We start from the raw sequence: 15,788 nt of genomic DNA, 5'->3' as shown, positions 1-15,788 counted from the left end.
TAACTTTTCGCTGTCATATTTCTTGAAAAGAAAAAAGAAAAAATCTGAAAGGTTTTAGTTTGACATCTAGATATCTTTCTAAAGTTATAACACAAATTCGCCCACACGCAACAGAAGCAGTGATGAAGATAATCATTTCAATAACAGCAAATGATTTCGTAGATTTTTGTTGGAAAACAAATCGTAAATTTCTTCTTGTAATTCCCCACTTCACTCATTTTACCATTAAAAATCTTTTTATTCGATATCGCCAGCTATAAATTTGATTTAATGCATAAACCTAAAATTCCAAAATGCAAAGATAGTGTTTATATGTGTTAGTGACTTTGCGGAAAAAAAGATTCAACAATAGATTTGGATCAAGTGAAATTCGTCCTTTATTTGAAAGGCGTCGCCTACTACATGGATTTTCTTGGATGTATATTTGTCACCTATAACCTATGTCTGCACAGTTGCCCAAGCATGTTACAGAAAAATATTAATGATGTAAATAAGAATTATAGCAATCGGTGGTCATAATTTCAACCAGAATCAAATACTGCCACCGACCGAAGCCCCGAGAGCCACGTAGGGCCTCAAAACGCTTGCATAAGGCTGACGTGAAAAAAAATAATGATTTTCGCAGTGGGTATCTGCAACACTTCCATCGACAAGCAAAATAAAATTAAGCATTGCTATAATTTCCTTTCCATTTCATGAGAACAAAAAGCTGTGCCGTATGATCCGCTTCCCTACGGCTCATTTTGCCTTAACCCCTCGGGACAATGATGCCAATTAGGAGATAATGATCACGAGAGGCAAAGAAAATAAATGGACTAATTACAATAATCAAGATGGCGGCGCTGATAACGATTGGGATATTTGATTGCCTGGTGACGGAGCCCTACAGCTGAGGCCAAAGGCAATCATAATAACAACAATAACAACATCATCAGCAACTTGTTATCAGTGACTCCAACATACGCTTTCGGTAAAATGGTTGCCACGGCAACCATCGGTCAATACTGCATGGTTTCGTACCAAACTCTTAATTACTTGGCTCCTATAACTTTCTTACTCAACTTCTTCCACACACCACTGGGTACAGTTTCGCATTATCTCTCAATAAATGGAGGCATTCTGAAGAAAAGGCTGGTGATTATTTATGGTTTCCCTTCCTAAACACGAAAGCAATCAGTTTTGTACTTCAATATTATTATTTTTTATAAGTGCGAAGGACTCTGGCTACAATTAGGGAATTTATAGCGGGAAAAATCACTTCATCTCTTTGTCGCAAAATCTGAATCGATTATTTCCGGTCCGGCCGAGTTCCTCTTTGACGCAGGGAAGGGATGTGTATGAGTAACATTAATTGCATATAAATGTGCTTTGCTTTCAAGAGAAGAGTCAGCAAATACTGGGACTTAACAAATACTGCAAAGGTACCCAAAAAGTAAAAGGGTTCAGTGTGCCGTCACACTATCATTTCCTTTACAGATTATGAAGTTTTCTTGTATCATTTTCAAAAACCTTCACAAGATAATCTGCAACTTCACTGAAATTAGATTTTATTTCTTTCATGTTTTTGGCAGAAAATAAGCTTATGAATTCATGATTAGCTCCCTTGGATTATACAAATATTTGTCTGAATTGGTAAGGGAAAATGGAAAATCGAGAGATTTGTTCGTACGTAGCAACTGATCAATGTATAAATCTCTTAGCAGGAATCTCATCATTAATAATCAGTTTTACCTTGTTCAATTCACTTACTTCAGTGGTTCGTAGTCATTCTTGTAAAAGCAGTTGATCAGATTTAGGTATGTGAACTTTCAAATGCTAAAGAGCCAAAGAGTTTGGATAGAATTGTTTCTTTAATTTCATGTAATATCCCAAAAAACATAATGAAATAAATGAGTAAGATGTCCAGTGTCAAAAATCCCACATTCAGTCTTGTGATGCAATCAACAACGCTGCAAAGGTTTTCATAAGTAATAGAGAGCAAAGTGCACCACTTTCCTTTTATATAATATTTCGCCTCGAGGGGAAGGTGGCACTGTAGATGGGTGGAGCAATGGTTGGAGGGGGAGGTCGGGGGTGGGGGGTGGGTGAGAGGGACAGCTCCGGTGCCAGGTCTATCATTCGGAGTTTGACGTTAAAGCGGAAGCAGAGAGGCAAGAAGGAACACCACAAGGCCATATATGGAGTAACAAGTTCGACTTTAATGAAGCACTCTAGAAATAAAGCAGAAAGAAAAATCCGATCGTCTTTGATGCGAAATATCATACGGCAAACATTCCAGGACAACCTGCGAGCCCAACTCGCTTTACAGTTTCCTTGCTTCTGAAGCAAAGGCGAATTCCAAATAATTGTTCTCTGCGCAGCTGAGATCGATTTTATGACAGCGAGTCGGGAAAGTTATTGTCTTCTCTTACGGTGTAATTGCAATTAGGGAACTGAAGTGGCTATAAATTACGAAAGAATTACAATGCATCGATTAAGTTTCGTTACTTGCCGTCTTGCTCTTCTGAGAGCGACGCCGTTACAGTCAGTGAAAGTGTCACCTCTTCTGCAAAGGCTGGCTCTGGTAGATCCTTCCGCAATAGGCTCTGCTGTTAACAGGACAAAATAATGTTGAGCGGATGCATATGCAGTTGGGTCCTGCATTTGTTTACACACTTTACACACACACATACTCGCAAACACACACATGTATATATATACATATATATATATATATATATATATATATATATATATATATATATATATATATATATATATATATATATCTATATATATATATACATCTCTCTATCATCTCTCTCTCTCTCTCTCTATACACACACACTCACACACACAGACACACACACACACACATATATATATATATATATATATATATATATATATATATATATATATATATATATATATATATATATATTTCATGCAATTTGAATGTATGTACAAATACAAATACATGCAGGTCAGAAAGTACTGGTACACTTATTTATTTACTTTCTTCGCAATTCATGATGAGAGAGAGAGAGAGAGAGAGAGAGAGAGAGAGAGAGAGAGAGAGACATCATCAAATATATGTATGCTTGAAACTATGTATAATTTTCTCTGCACGAAAGTTTAATTTAGGAACAGAATGATTCTACCATAAATATTTTGGTAAAAGGAAAACCAGCCGCTCGACTTCAAAGAGAGAAGGTCACCTTTAAGGTTTGGACTGCATTCGTATTCACGGTGTTGGGTATTTTACTCTCTCTCTCTCTCTCTCTCTCTCTCTCTCTCTCTCTCTCTCTCTCTCTCTCTCTCCGTACCATAACTAAGTAGGTACTCCGTTATGTATAGTGGGTCCAGGCCAGTATTGCATTTAGAAATGGAATTTATTAGCTAATATCGCCGGTTTTATTATCAAAACTTGGACAATAAAAACGAACAGACAAATCATAAATGAAAATGGTGCCTTTCAAAAATCAATACTGCGTAATATGTCCTTGCGTACAAACATTTGAATGTGAAATAATGAATCCGTTGTTCATATAAAGTCCACTTCCTCATCCCCATCCTTCGAACGATTTGTCACCCCCAACCCCCCGTTGAAATAACACGTGATCTACGGAAAAGTTAGTGGACATGAAAGAATTAACAATTGTGTGACATTTGTTGGCAAAACAAAGAGAAAGTCACATTTAAGGGAAATTCTGGCCGTTCTTTGTTTTAGTGGTTTTTCGATTCTGTCATAATCAAGGTTTAACAGTTGCTTAGAAATAGAAAACATTGCTGCGTGCGACGGAACTTTTAAAAGGCTATCAGATTTCTTCACGTGACTCCAGGTATCGGGAAAATAGTTTTCTTTTCGTCAATCAAAATGCACAAAGCCAGCTGAAAAATGAGTAACGTTGAGTAGTTGATAAAAGGTATACAGTTTGCAGTTTACTTTTGCTACTTTAAAGATTACTAATATGAAAGTTGAAAACAAGTTCCCGGAATGATTTAAAGAATTGATTTTCACGAGAGAAAAATTAGGACTCGGTGCTACACGGCTTGTAATAAACTTATCCAAAAATGAAAACAGCCAGGAAGAAGCCATCATTTACGAAGAGCTAGAATTCTGGAAGAAGGAAATACTTTCCTCACCCATTTCCCCTCACTCGGTTTCCTCTACTGAGGGAAGTTTCGTGAAGAATTCTGGTTTAAGGGGAAAAAGGGAGGAAGGGAGGGAGGGAGGGAGGGAGGGAGGGAGGAAGGGGTTAGGGAGGGGTCAGGGGAAGGGAGGATGGAATTCTGCGGTAAGTTTATGGAATTTCTGAAAGAATTCGGAGGAACTTCTCCTCGCTTTACTAGGTTAGGGAAGGTCTTTTCTTCCCGGAATTTTTCTGCTTTGCTGCCTGTTTTGGAAAGTGCTGGAACCACGTTTCAGAACGACTTGGCTTACGAGGATATTATGGCCTGCCATTCACCTTATTCCAGCCTTGATGTTGAGTCACTTAAATTACGTTCGCAAAAGGAATGGTAGGAATTATTGACTGCGAGGAGAAGAGACCAATCGTCCATTAATGCTTCATTGTCGCTCATTGAGCATGAAATTTAATGACATATATAATGATGGGAAATTCGTATAAATTTCTCAATCCCGCACAATCAAATGGAATAACCGAGAGAGAGAAACATACACTGACGTCGACACACACACACACACACACATATATATATATATATATTAACCAGGACAGATGTACTCATTTCAGGTGTAAGTTGTTCCCAGGTAACATATATATATTTATATATATATATATATATATATATATATATATATATATATATATATATATATATATATATATATATATATATATATTATATATATATACTCGTATATATATTTCTGACAATAACACCCGGGATGGGTGCATCTATCCTGATACTCGTATATATACTGTATATACACTGTATGTATATGTGTATATATATATATATATATATATATATATATATATATATATATGTATATATATAAAAATTAAACCCAACAAAGCCTTATAAAAATGAATGGGTATCGCCTTTTGTTAGAACATATTGAAGAACCGGTTTGTCCTGCAACATCATGGTTAGCCCTGTGTTCAGTTTTCTGTCATGAATGGCAAGGAAAGGTAAAACTCTAAGTAATGTACACAACACGTTTCCCTTACATTGTGTCGGAGTGCCTTTGTTTAATATTATCATTATAAAAATATATTATTATTATTATTATTATCATCATTTATTATTATTATTTTTATTATCATTATCATTATTACTGTACTCATACCGTAAAAATTCTCGGATGTATAAGAGAGGTTCGAGACATCAAGTCCCTCGCCTATGGACGCACCGTACCGTTCTTAGGGTCGGACCGACTTGCTTTTCTTCCAGTTTATTTGTGTAGGAGCCGATGGTGCATTGTCTCTGTTGCACACAGAAATGTATACATATCGATACATATTCCACTATTGCTATTACTTTATTACTCTTATTATTATTATGATCTTTCCTAGATAGTGAAGACCAAGTGTTTTTTCGGGGTCGTTATCTAGGACTAATATATTTTTGGGGTCATTATCTTTATGATATTTACAGTCTTTTGTTTATGTTTTTACGGTCATCCCCAACGGGCTGGTACTAAACACGCCGCAAAGGTGGATACATACCGGGTTAAAACCCTTGAGGGTCACTACCTAGGAAAGATCCATTATTATCAGCTCCGTGGTACTCTGTGGCAAGATATCAAGATTTCAAAAACTAGGTAATTATATTTGTAGTTTATACTAGCTATCAGATATGATGATTCATTTTCTTCGATAGTTACGTGTGTCAGTTTTTCTTCTCTACGTGACAATTGCAATATGAATAAATCAAACAGTTTTGAAACAAACAGTTTATAAGCAAAGGTCATCTATCAAATATTTTTCCTTTTCAAAACTCATATTCTTCCTTAAAATGAATATTCTGATGAAAAAAAATCTTATAAATGACTCAGGAAAAAAGAATGTGACAACGGGAAATGAAAAGTCTGGCTATAAAATGTATTCACAGAATGGCTATAAGATATCAGACATAAATGTTGCGAATAAGTAAACGGATATTAAAGAGAAGGCGAAGGCTTCGCTTCCACAACCCACAGCTTGGAATTGAGGCCGTCGTCGCCGGAATTTATGGAGAGACAGGAATACAAACGGAAATAGCCGTCAGCCCCTCGAACTCTATAAGGATCGTAACTCCAGGCAATATATCAGGTAATGCAGATCTAATGGACGATTAACATCAATACGGAAAAACCAGCGGTTAGTGTTTTGAGAAAATTCCCATCGTGCAGATGCTGTTTTACCAAAAGGAGGCATTACTGCGATAAGGAAACCGTGATTTGTCTTACAATAGTCGGAATAGGTGGGAAATATAAAAAAAAGAAAGCTTCTGATTAAAAGGGATTCATCGAAATTATCAGCATCTGTCGCTGTCTAACTTCTCAGTTCCAGACGTCCTTTATTCCTCACACCGTTGGACTGTGGAACAGTCTACGTGAGGATGTCGTGCATCTGGAATTTCAAAAGTTCAAGCCAAGATACAATGCATTACTAATCTAATTCTATTCTGTTCATTAATTTATTTTTTCTTTTTAATAAGCGAGATCTCTATGTATTTCCCATTACCCTCTCTTACTTCCTAATGAGCACCATATTCTTTGGAAGCTTGAATTTCAAGTCAATGGCCCCTGTGGACTTGTTCCATATGAATAGGGTTTGTCTTCTGAATAATAATAATAATAATAATAATAATAATAATAATAATAATAATAATAATAATAATAATAATAATAATAACAACACGTAACATTAAAAATAGAAAATTAAGAACTGCTTGTTAACCGGGCATAAATTGCTATGTGGAGAATGTCCAGTCTCTATAAAAGTGATAATTAATCTCTCACAAGTTGATGAATTCTACGATTTTGTCAATAGAGACAAAACCTCCAAGAAAATATATATACAAAGATCTTTACCGTCTTTTTTAAATGAACAACATCTTGGGTGGAGGCGGGTATGGTGTCACTTAAATTTCCAATTGGTTCTAAAAGTGTCTTGCTTCAGTCTGATATATACAATATATATATATATATATATATATATATATATATATATATATATATATATATATATATATATATGTATGTATGTATATACACACACACACACACACACACACACACACACACACATATATATATATATATATATATATATATATATATATATATATATATATATATATATATATATATATATATATATATATATATATATATATATATATATATATATATATATATATATATATATATATATATATATAGAGAGAGAGAGAGAGAGAGAATAAAAACAGCTAATGTGCTCAGCAGCAGAAACTCACCGTCTCCATTAAAGAGATAAGAAAAATTCTCATGTTTTTCGTGCTGCCCAAAAGAAGAAATGTCCTGGCCATAAACAAAAATAAATCCGAGGTTTCTTGACAGGAACAATAAAAGTGGTCAAGCATTTGACATCATTCAAAAAGAAAATGTGAGTCGCATTATACCTTCCTCTACCGCACTCACAAAATGACTTTTGGTCAATGGAAGAAAAGTAAACGCCATCTTCTGGCTTTATTATTCAGGTCATTTTAATTAAAGCGTAACACAATGGGCTTATTGTGTAGGAAACAGAAACGTCTCGGTCGGGGAGTCAAAGGAAAAATGTAAAGTAAATTCTACACCAAAGAAAAGAAGAGAGGGAGAGAGAGAGAGAGAGAGAGGTGGCGTGATGTGATATGATCAACTTAACCGTAGAACGAAATTAATTTCCCTGCAAGAATGTACTGTAAGGCTTTCCATCCATTGACCGCGTTTTTGTTTTCGAATGTATGTTTGACTTTTTGTTGAGATGGATAGACAGATAGATAAAAAGAGAGAAAGTGATAGAGAGTGGCTGAAACACTTCCCCTCCCAACATTAGTTAATCTTCCTCAGTATTCACAAGAAAAACTAATTATATGTAAAGATTTTCATGCTTTAATTTATGAATAAGAAAAATTAAAGTAATGACTACTATAAGTTTTTAAATTATTGGTCGTTGTTTGTCTTTAAGTCAAAACATGGATTAGGTCTTACAAAGAACTCATTGTGAGGAATAAGTAGCAATATTTCTAATTCTAAAGCACCCTGAAGGCACGTGTTACATAACCACTCTGGATGAAGTTGATTTGATGTGAGGGGCTGGTGTCCGGCAATAAAGTCACAAGAAAAAGTCACAGGAAAAAGTCACAATTTTGGCTAGGAAAAAAAGCCACAGGAAAAATAGTCACACTAATTTATGGTGGCATTTAAAGCAATTAAAGTAATAAAACAGAAAATATTTTGGATCTTCTCTAGACAGGGTCTTCGGGGGTCGTTATCTAGACTACTATTTCTTGGGGGTCATTATCTTTGTGATGTTTACAGTCTTTTGTTTATGTTTTTACGGTAATCCGGAGCGGGCTTGAACTATACACGCCGCAAAGGTGGATACATACCGGATTAAAACCTTTGGGGGTCACTATCTAGGAAAGATTTTGGTGACGTTTTTCCTGTGAGATTTTTCCTGTGAATTTTTTACCTGTGGCGGTTTTTTTACCTGGATTCGAGAGGCTGAAGTAAGCATTCTTTGAAAATGAGAAACAAAGTGCTGAATTCTTCGACCAGATATCAGTACCTGAACCATCGAAATTTTTACAGACTAATTAAAAAAAAAAAGATGACATAAAGCATTTCATGGTATCAGTCTATTCAGTCTTTGTGAATGCCATTGCTATAATTGATAATAATTAGTGAACTAAGTAAACATAATTGGCGGGTTATCGTAGGGAAGAAGCTGGACCAGTCTTTGCAGGTGGATTGGTGAAGTCCAGAAAACCGGAGATGATGGTTGGTAAAAATGGTACGACATATGGCTGACTTGAGAGGAAGGAGAAGCGTTAGAGAAGTGCTGACTAAATGGAGCGACGAAGGAGTTGGAGAGCGTGAGACTATGTAAGGGGGTTCGAAGCGCTGCTGATTACCATTCTGAGGTTGTATATCAAGTGGCTGATCCCACGAAAGTTTCGGAATAAGGGTTTAAACATTTATTTGGCAGCCAAAGAATGAGCAAGTCACTGACCAGAGACGGGTGTCTTTGTTTTCTACGGAGTCATCCAATCAAGAGTCGCGAATGCAACTCCGATCTAACTGGATGAGAAAATGGTTTCGTCCACAGCGATGAGGAGAGTAAAGAGTGAGAATTAAGGCAGTAAAGAATCCCAGACATGATGGTCTTGTATTTACGGAGATGTAGTTAAGTATATCTTAGTTTAACCAGACCACTGAGCTGATTAACAGCTCTCCTAGGGCTGGCCTGAAGGATTAGACTTATTTTACGTGGCTAAGAACCAATTGGTTTCCTAGCAACGGGACATCCGAACCACATTATGACGAGAAATGAATTTCTATAACCAGAAATAAATTCCTCTAATTCTTCATTGACCGGTCGGAGACTCGAATGCTGGGCCAACAGCGTGCTAGCCGAGAGCTCTACCCACCCCTCTAATGAAGAACTACGGAGATGTAGCGAATCTAGTAATTGTTACACCAGCGAGTACGGCAAATGGAGGTTGAGGCTGAACGGAGAACAACAATATCAACAACGTAACAGTTGAAAGCGCAAACGAAAGTAGAAGTGACGGAAGATTACCTGATGCACTTGTGAAAATAGTCCTGTTTGGTAAGATTAATTATTAATTTAATGAAAATGTATTCATATCAATTATTTGTTAAAAGAGCTTTTAAGCTGTATTACTAGTTCATGAGTAATGCTTTGTAATATTCCTTTTTATAACAATTGACGATATGATATACAAACGTACGTAAGATACTTATTATGCCAAGAAATTTTTTCTCCGAAAAATCCAAACTATTTATGGCTTTTATTTATAAGTGAAAAAAATTCTCCAAAATATGATAACTGTTTAAAGTTTATAGATGGATGACAAGAAGAAAAATATGGTAATAAACAATTTCAAGATACCAGGTCAATGATTTGATAATAATTTGCCATCACCAATTTACATAGATTTTACAGTAGGTGGATGAAAATAGGTACTGGAGAATTTCTTTTTGATTGAAAAGTTATCTACGGTTTAGATTAAAAACTAAGGCTTTACTGTACTGTAGAGTGTGTGATCAAGTCTGTATAGATCTTACGAATTGAAACCAATGGTTCAAGTTACCAGTAAAATGTTCAGTAAACAAAACTGGTAAATATTTTGAAATTGCCTCTTCGGAGACCGAACTAAACTCTTCTTATCATTAAATCTAACACTTTTCATTCACCCCATCAGTGTGGGACACAATTTTAGCTCCTGTTTTTATACTAAAGGTTTGCGGCCATAAAGCACTAAATGGTTTTGCTCAAGATGAAAGAAGACATGGTTCATTTCCTCTACTGCCTATAATAAAAAAAAATCAAAAGTAATCATATAATATCACATTAATCTTCAGTGGAATCTCAGTACAATTCCTGAATCATTATAATACTGGTTTGGAAACAGAGAAAGGAAAATAATATTTTGGCAACGTCTGATCAGCAGGAAAAGGGAATTCAAAGATATTTTCCAGACTCCCTGAGTCTATCTGTCATAGCGAGTGTCACCAGACTGACTCGTAAGCAAAGACGCAGGAATGCGAATGCCGTCGACACTGAGAGAGTAGGTGGACGTAATGCCTTGCGTGTGACGGCGTGGAAGCGCCAGATTATAATCGGCGACAGAGCAGAGAGAGCAAATGGGATCCTTCGGCCGCGAGCAAGTATTATGGACAGAGCCGCCTAAATGCGTCCATAACTTATTCAGGGAAGCTGAAATCTCTCTATCATCCACGGGTCAGTTCATATGGATAACAGAATGATATTTTGTGAAATGCAGCTCGATGAGGCATTCTAATTAATAATTCTAATTAATAATGAATATCAGGATGAAATTACATTCCTTTTCATAGCATAAAAAATAGTGCAATTATTAAAATGACAATAGACGCTATTTTGAAATATCGGTCGTTCGGTTATTAGTGAATATATAATGCCTTTTTTCGGTATTAATGTTGCAAATATGAATACATTATACCATTAATCCGTAAAATGAATATGTTCTAATAATTATGTTAATTGGGTCTGCCTGTACTGGCCTCCATGCGTTCAATCATTTTGATTGATTCCAGTTTTTTTGTCTTGAGTATATATCTACATACACACACACACACACATACGCACACTTTTGTACATATATGATGTATATATGTGTATGTATATATACATACATACATACATACATAATACACACACACACACACATACATACATATATATATATATATATATATATATATATATATATATATATATATATATATATATATATACATACATATATATATATTCATAGATTACTTGGACCGAGTTTTGCTCGTATATATATATATATTATAATATCACAAGTCTACCGACCGTAAAGGCACCAGTATCTATTATGGACAGAAAAATGGGCAAGATTATAATATCACAAGTCTACTTCACCGTAAATAGGCCAGTATCTATTATTCTCAAGAAAAAATTCTGAAGGGATTGCCATATCACCTATATATAATTATAGAGGCCATAAGACTGTGTCCTTCTGATGCAATCCATTCTGAAGTGGATATATATATATATATATATATATATATATATATATATATAGTATATAGAGTATATACATAGATATATATATTATATATATATATATATATATATAAGAATGAAATGTACAGTATGCCTGACAACGCAATTTTGCTGAGAGGAAATTCAAATCCTCTCTGGCGAATAGGCTGGGAATTTTAGAACTGATGTAACCTTTTCATGAACGTGGGATCTAAGTGACATTTCGTCAGTGGGAGCACAAAAAAAATAAGAATGGATAAAAAAGGCAAAAGCGCTGAAGAGAGAGAGAGAGAGAGAGAGAGAGAGAGAGAGAGAGAGAGAGAGAGAGAGACTGTCGACAGCCTTTTTCGTCGGATGAAAGAGATGCCGTTGGGTAAACTCTAAGGGAAGTCCTCGATGACTTCAATTTCGTGTGGGATTGACACAGGGCGTCATTTTTTCCCCATCGCGGATTTCACCTGAAGAGAATATCCATCCATACATAGCTGATGATCTGATTGACGACCCGCGATGAATGTTGTATTATGATGATGAATTATTCAAAAGGGGCGCACTGGGAAACTGGTTGCTTTTGACAAGTTTGCAAATTACAATACTCACAATTTTTCATTATATGACTGTGAATTATTCATGTCTAATTTTTTCCTTCAATGGTAATCGTATGACGACGTAAAATCATATTTAACAACCTACAAAGTGTGTGTGTTTTTTTTTTTTGCAAAATAAAGCGGTTTATATTGCCTTGCAAATGGAAAAATGTTCCACATATACTCGTATTTACACACACCAGCGCGAACACACACATTCATACACACAAACACACACACACTTACGTATAAATATGTATGTATGTATATATATACATATATACATATATAAAACCAAAAACTCTTTGCCTCATGAAAATGACATTTTCAATATGTCGGACAAGGAAGGCGATGACACATTCTAGTGCCAGAGCTATTTAACTGAGGAGGCTCTTGGCTGCAGTTAGCAACACTGCAACCTCTCTCTTGAAAGCATGCACTAAATTTTATTATTAAGCTTTTTTGAGATCTTGTTTTTATTTTTAAATTCATATCTTCCCAGGTAAGCAACAGATACTAATGTGATCCCTGCCAGAGTCTGTTATTCTTAAACATTTCAAGAATTGACTATCAAAATTTTTTATGTAGCCTGTACGGTACAGCAATGTAATCATACTACATATCTGATGTTTGTTCATTAATAGGTTTCATTATTGCGCGTTACATGGAAGGCCATCATAAGTAGAAGCTTTTCAAGTGAAAACCTATTTGAAAGAGATTAACTAATATCATCCATGAATGATAAAAAAGAATAGGTAAGAGAGTTCTTCTTCTTCTTCTTCGTTTTAACGTGCTTTTTTCCCATTTTTATATGGGTACAGGCAGATAAAAAATATATGACACGAAAATTACGAAAACCGAACAAAAAATAACTAGTAAGATAACAACTGTTAAAACCAACTAGAAACACCATTCCTGGGATAAATAACTTTTTTTTTTTCTTAACTTCAGCTCCAATTATTAGGTTCCGGCTGTTCACGAGATATTCCATGGAAGCCGAATCTTTTTCCCCCACAGTTTTAATAATATAACCGTCGTTAGTGCAAGACTAATGAATGTTTCAATTAGCACTTGCTCACATCGTTTTGACCTTTGACCAACAAACATGGGGCTTTACATGCATTGTATTTGGTGTTATTGTTTCACAAGAAAAAATAACAGACAGGTATCATGATTTTTACATGATAACCGAGAACAATAAAACACTGCTTATTGAGAGATGAAATAATAATAATAATAATAATAATAATAATAATAATAATAATAATAATAATAAACACAAAAGACACGCTCGACTCCACCCCCTTGCGGAACCTCTCCCCACCAAGAAGCCAACGGGTGTGGGTGTCAAAGGTCAGCCTTAAATTAAGAAAGCAAGAGTCCAAAGGGAATGTTACCACAGGTCACCACTCACCGTGCAAAGAGGTTGGCGAACAGGAATTGTGGAGATCTGAGTCGTCCAAAATTGGACCCGGAGTTGGCGGTTCGCTACTGCAACCAGGAGATCCGGGCTCCTGCTTCACCCTGCAAAGAGGACAAGAATAACAGGTGAGTCTCGGCGTCGCATCACTTACTTACACACGCCGAATAGATGAAAGTAATCATGAATGTAACCGGGGGTTTACACTTCCTACGAGAATGTTACGTGTTTGCTACGTGGAGAGAGAGAGAGAGAGAGAGAGAGAGAGAGAGAGAGAGAGAGAGAGAGAGAGAGAGGTGGTAGCTGTTAGACAAGTGATCGTAAAATAACAATGGCAGAATAATAGGGTAAATAAAAGCTACTGTGGATTCAGCGATAGATTTAGGGGAGGAAAAAGCCAAGTTAATAATGAAATGGTTATAGAGAGAGAGAGAGAGAGAGAGAGAGAGAGAGAGAGAGAGAGAGAGAGAGAGAGAGAGAGAGAGAGAGAGTCTTTGGCAGGAATGATTCTGCGCTACAAAACCCATAAAAGGAAAGAATATCTGTGGGGATATTTATCTTAGCTTCGTTATAGTAGCAATTTATGGTTAGGTAAAAAATCTGGAATATTTATGAAATGCATAAATAACTAGAGAGGAATGCTGTGCGCTTGTGGGAATAACAGTTCACCGTCATATTAAATAAAAGTTAAAACGTATCTTAAGAAGAAAAATATCTGGGTTTGTATTATTCAAAAGGCACTGCGTAATTCTAAGATACAGTTTATTCGTAGAAATAAAAATGTTGGATAATTGTAAGTGAACGAGGAGAGAGAGAGAGAGAGAGAGAGAGAGAGAGAGAGAGAGAGAGAGAGAGAGAATTGCATTTTAGTCTAAATACTCGTTAATAAGTCGACAGTAAGCCACAGTAAGGAGGCAAGAAGTGACCTTAAAACCAAAGGGTGAAAAGTATAGCTACGAGAGGCCAATGAAAATATCGACGGAAAAATAAGGGCATTAATTTTCCAGCGGTTGGGAGTTCAGCCAGAAGCATAGTGTACCAGTGTAAAAGGTATTTTTTTTTTGAGTCTCAAATACTTGGTGTAACATAAGTCGAACCAGGGAATAAAAGCAAAACAAATAATAAAATATCTCACTGAAGCGAGAAAAGACAAACTTGTGTTTGGATATTTCACGAGAGGAGAAAGCAGAAGAGACAAAAAAAAAAAAAAATCACAGTCATTCAATAACATTCCCTCCTTTTAAGTGAGGGCGAAATAATTCTCTGGACAACGACAGATTTCATTCCTCTTCGTACGTAATTGCCATGCTAAGAGTTTCATTCTTTAAACGAAGTAAAGAGGAAATGTAAAGTAGGAAATGGAGGAATGTGGAACCAAGATAAATTACTCCGACGTGCATGGAGAGCTGGGAAGCTACCTAAAGCTGAAGGGTTGGTACGGAGAGAGAGAGAGAGAGAGAGAGAGAGAGAGAGAGAGAGAGAGAGAGAGAATATCTTGTATATTTTTATATGTTTGCCTGATATCTCTTTGTAGCCGAATGGCAGTGTATGGTGATTTTATACGAAAATTTCTTATGTTTATATACATGGACAATAGAAGAATTAAACGTGCACGTGTTGGAGTTATAGACACAATTCGAACAGGTGTATTGTGGTGGATAAACGTTCTCTTTACGAATTTTCTTTCTTACGATTCCTAATACAAAGTAGATAAGTTCAACTGACAGGTCATCTTTTTTCCCCTTAAATAAATGTCCCTTTTTTCCCCCAGCTAATCCGCGGATCCCCTAATCTCTGGCGTCGCGAACTCTGGCGTTTGCAACTCACGGCAGGAGGCAGAGCCAGAACAACCCATAGGATTCGCCCCACGAGCAGCAGAAACCTCTCCGATAATTATATGAAATTAGAAGGCGACCAATTATCCACATTCATCATGACGATCCGCACGTTCAACTGCGGCTCTTGAATAATAACACAGGGAAATCACCGACGCAGGATGGAGCCGGTTGCGTCATTGAA

The 15,788-nt window shown here is 36.0% G+C and overlaps 1 protein-coding gene across 3 annotated transcripts in view; it reads right to left on the bottom strand.

Moving 5' to 3' along the window:
* LOC136826797 (ecdysone-induced protein 78C-like) overlaps positions 1-15,788 on the bottom strand; it is a 454,270-nt gene that overhangs the window by 177,926 nt on the left and 260,556 nt on the right. For all 3 annotated transcript variants that reach the window (XM_067084235.1, XM_067084232.1, XM_067084233.1), the window contains exon 3: positions 13,764-13,873. In XM_067084235.1, coding sequence (XP_066940336.1) covers positions 13,764-13,873 — 110 coding nt within the window. The remainder of the gene's footprint in view (positions 1-13,763; positions 13,874-15,788) is intronic.

This window comes from Macrobrachium rosenbergii, chromosome 41 (genome assembly GCF_040412425.1).
Source record: "Macrobrachium rosenbergii isolate ZJJX-2024 chromosome 41, ASM4041242v1, whole genome shotgun sequence".
NCBI lineage: Eukaryota > Metazoa > Arthropoda > Malacostraca > Decapoda > Palaemonidae > Macrobrachium > Macrobrachium rosenbergii.
This window is presented reverse-complemented; position numbering and strand designations above follow the sequence as displayed.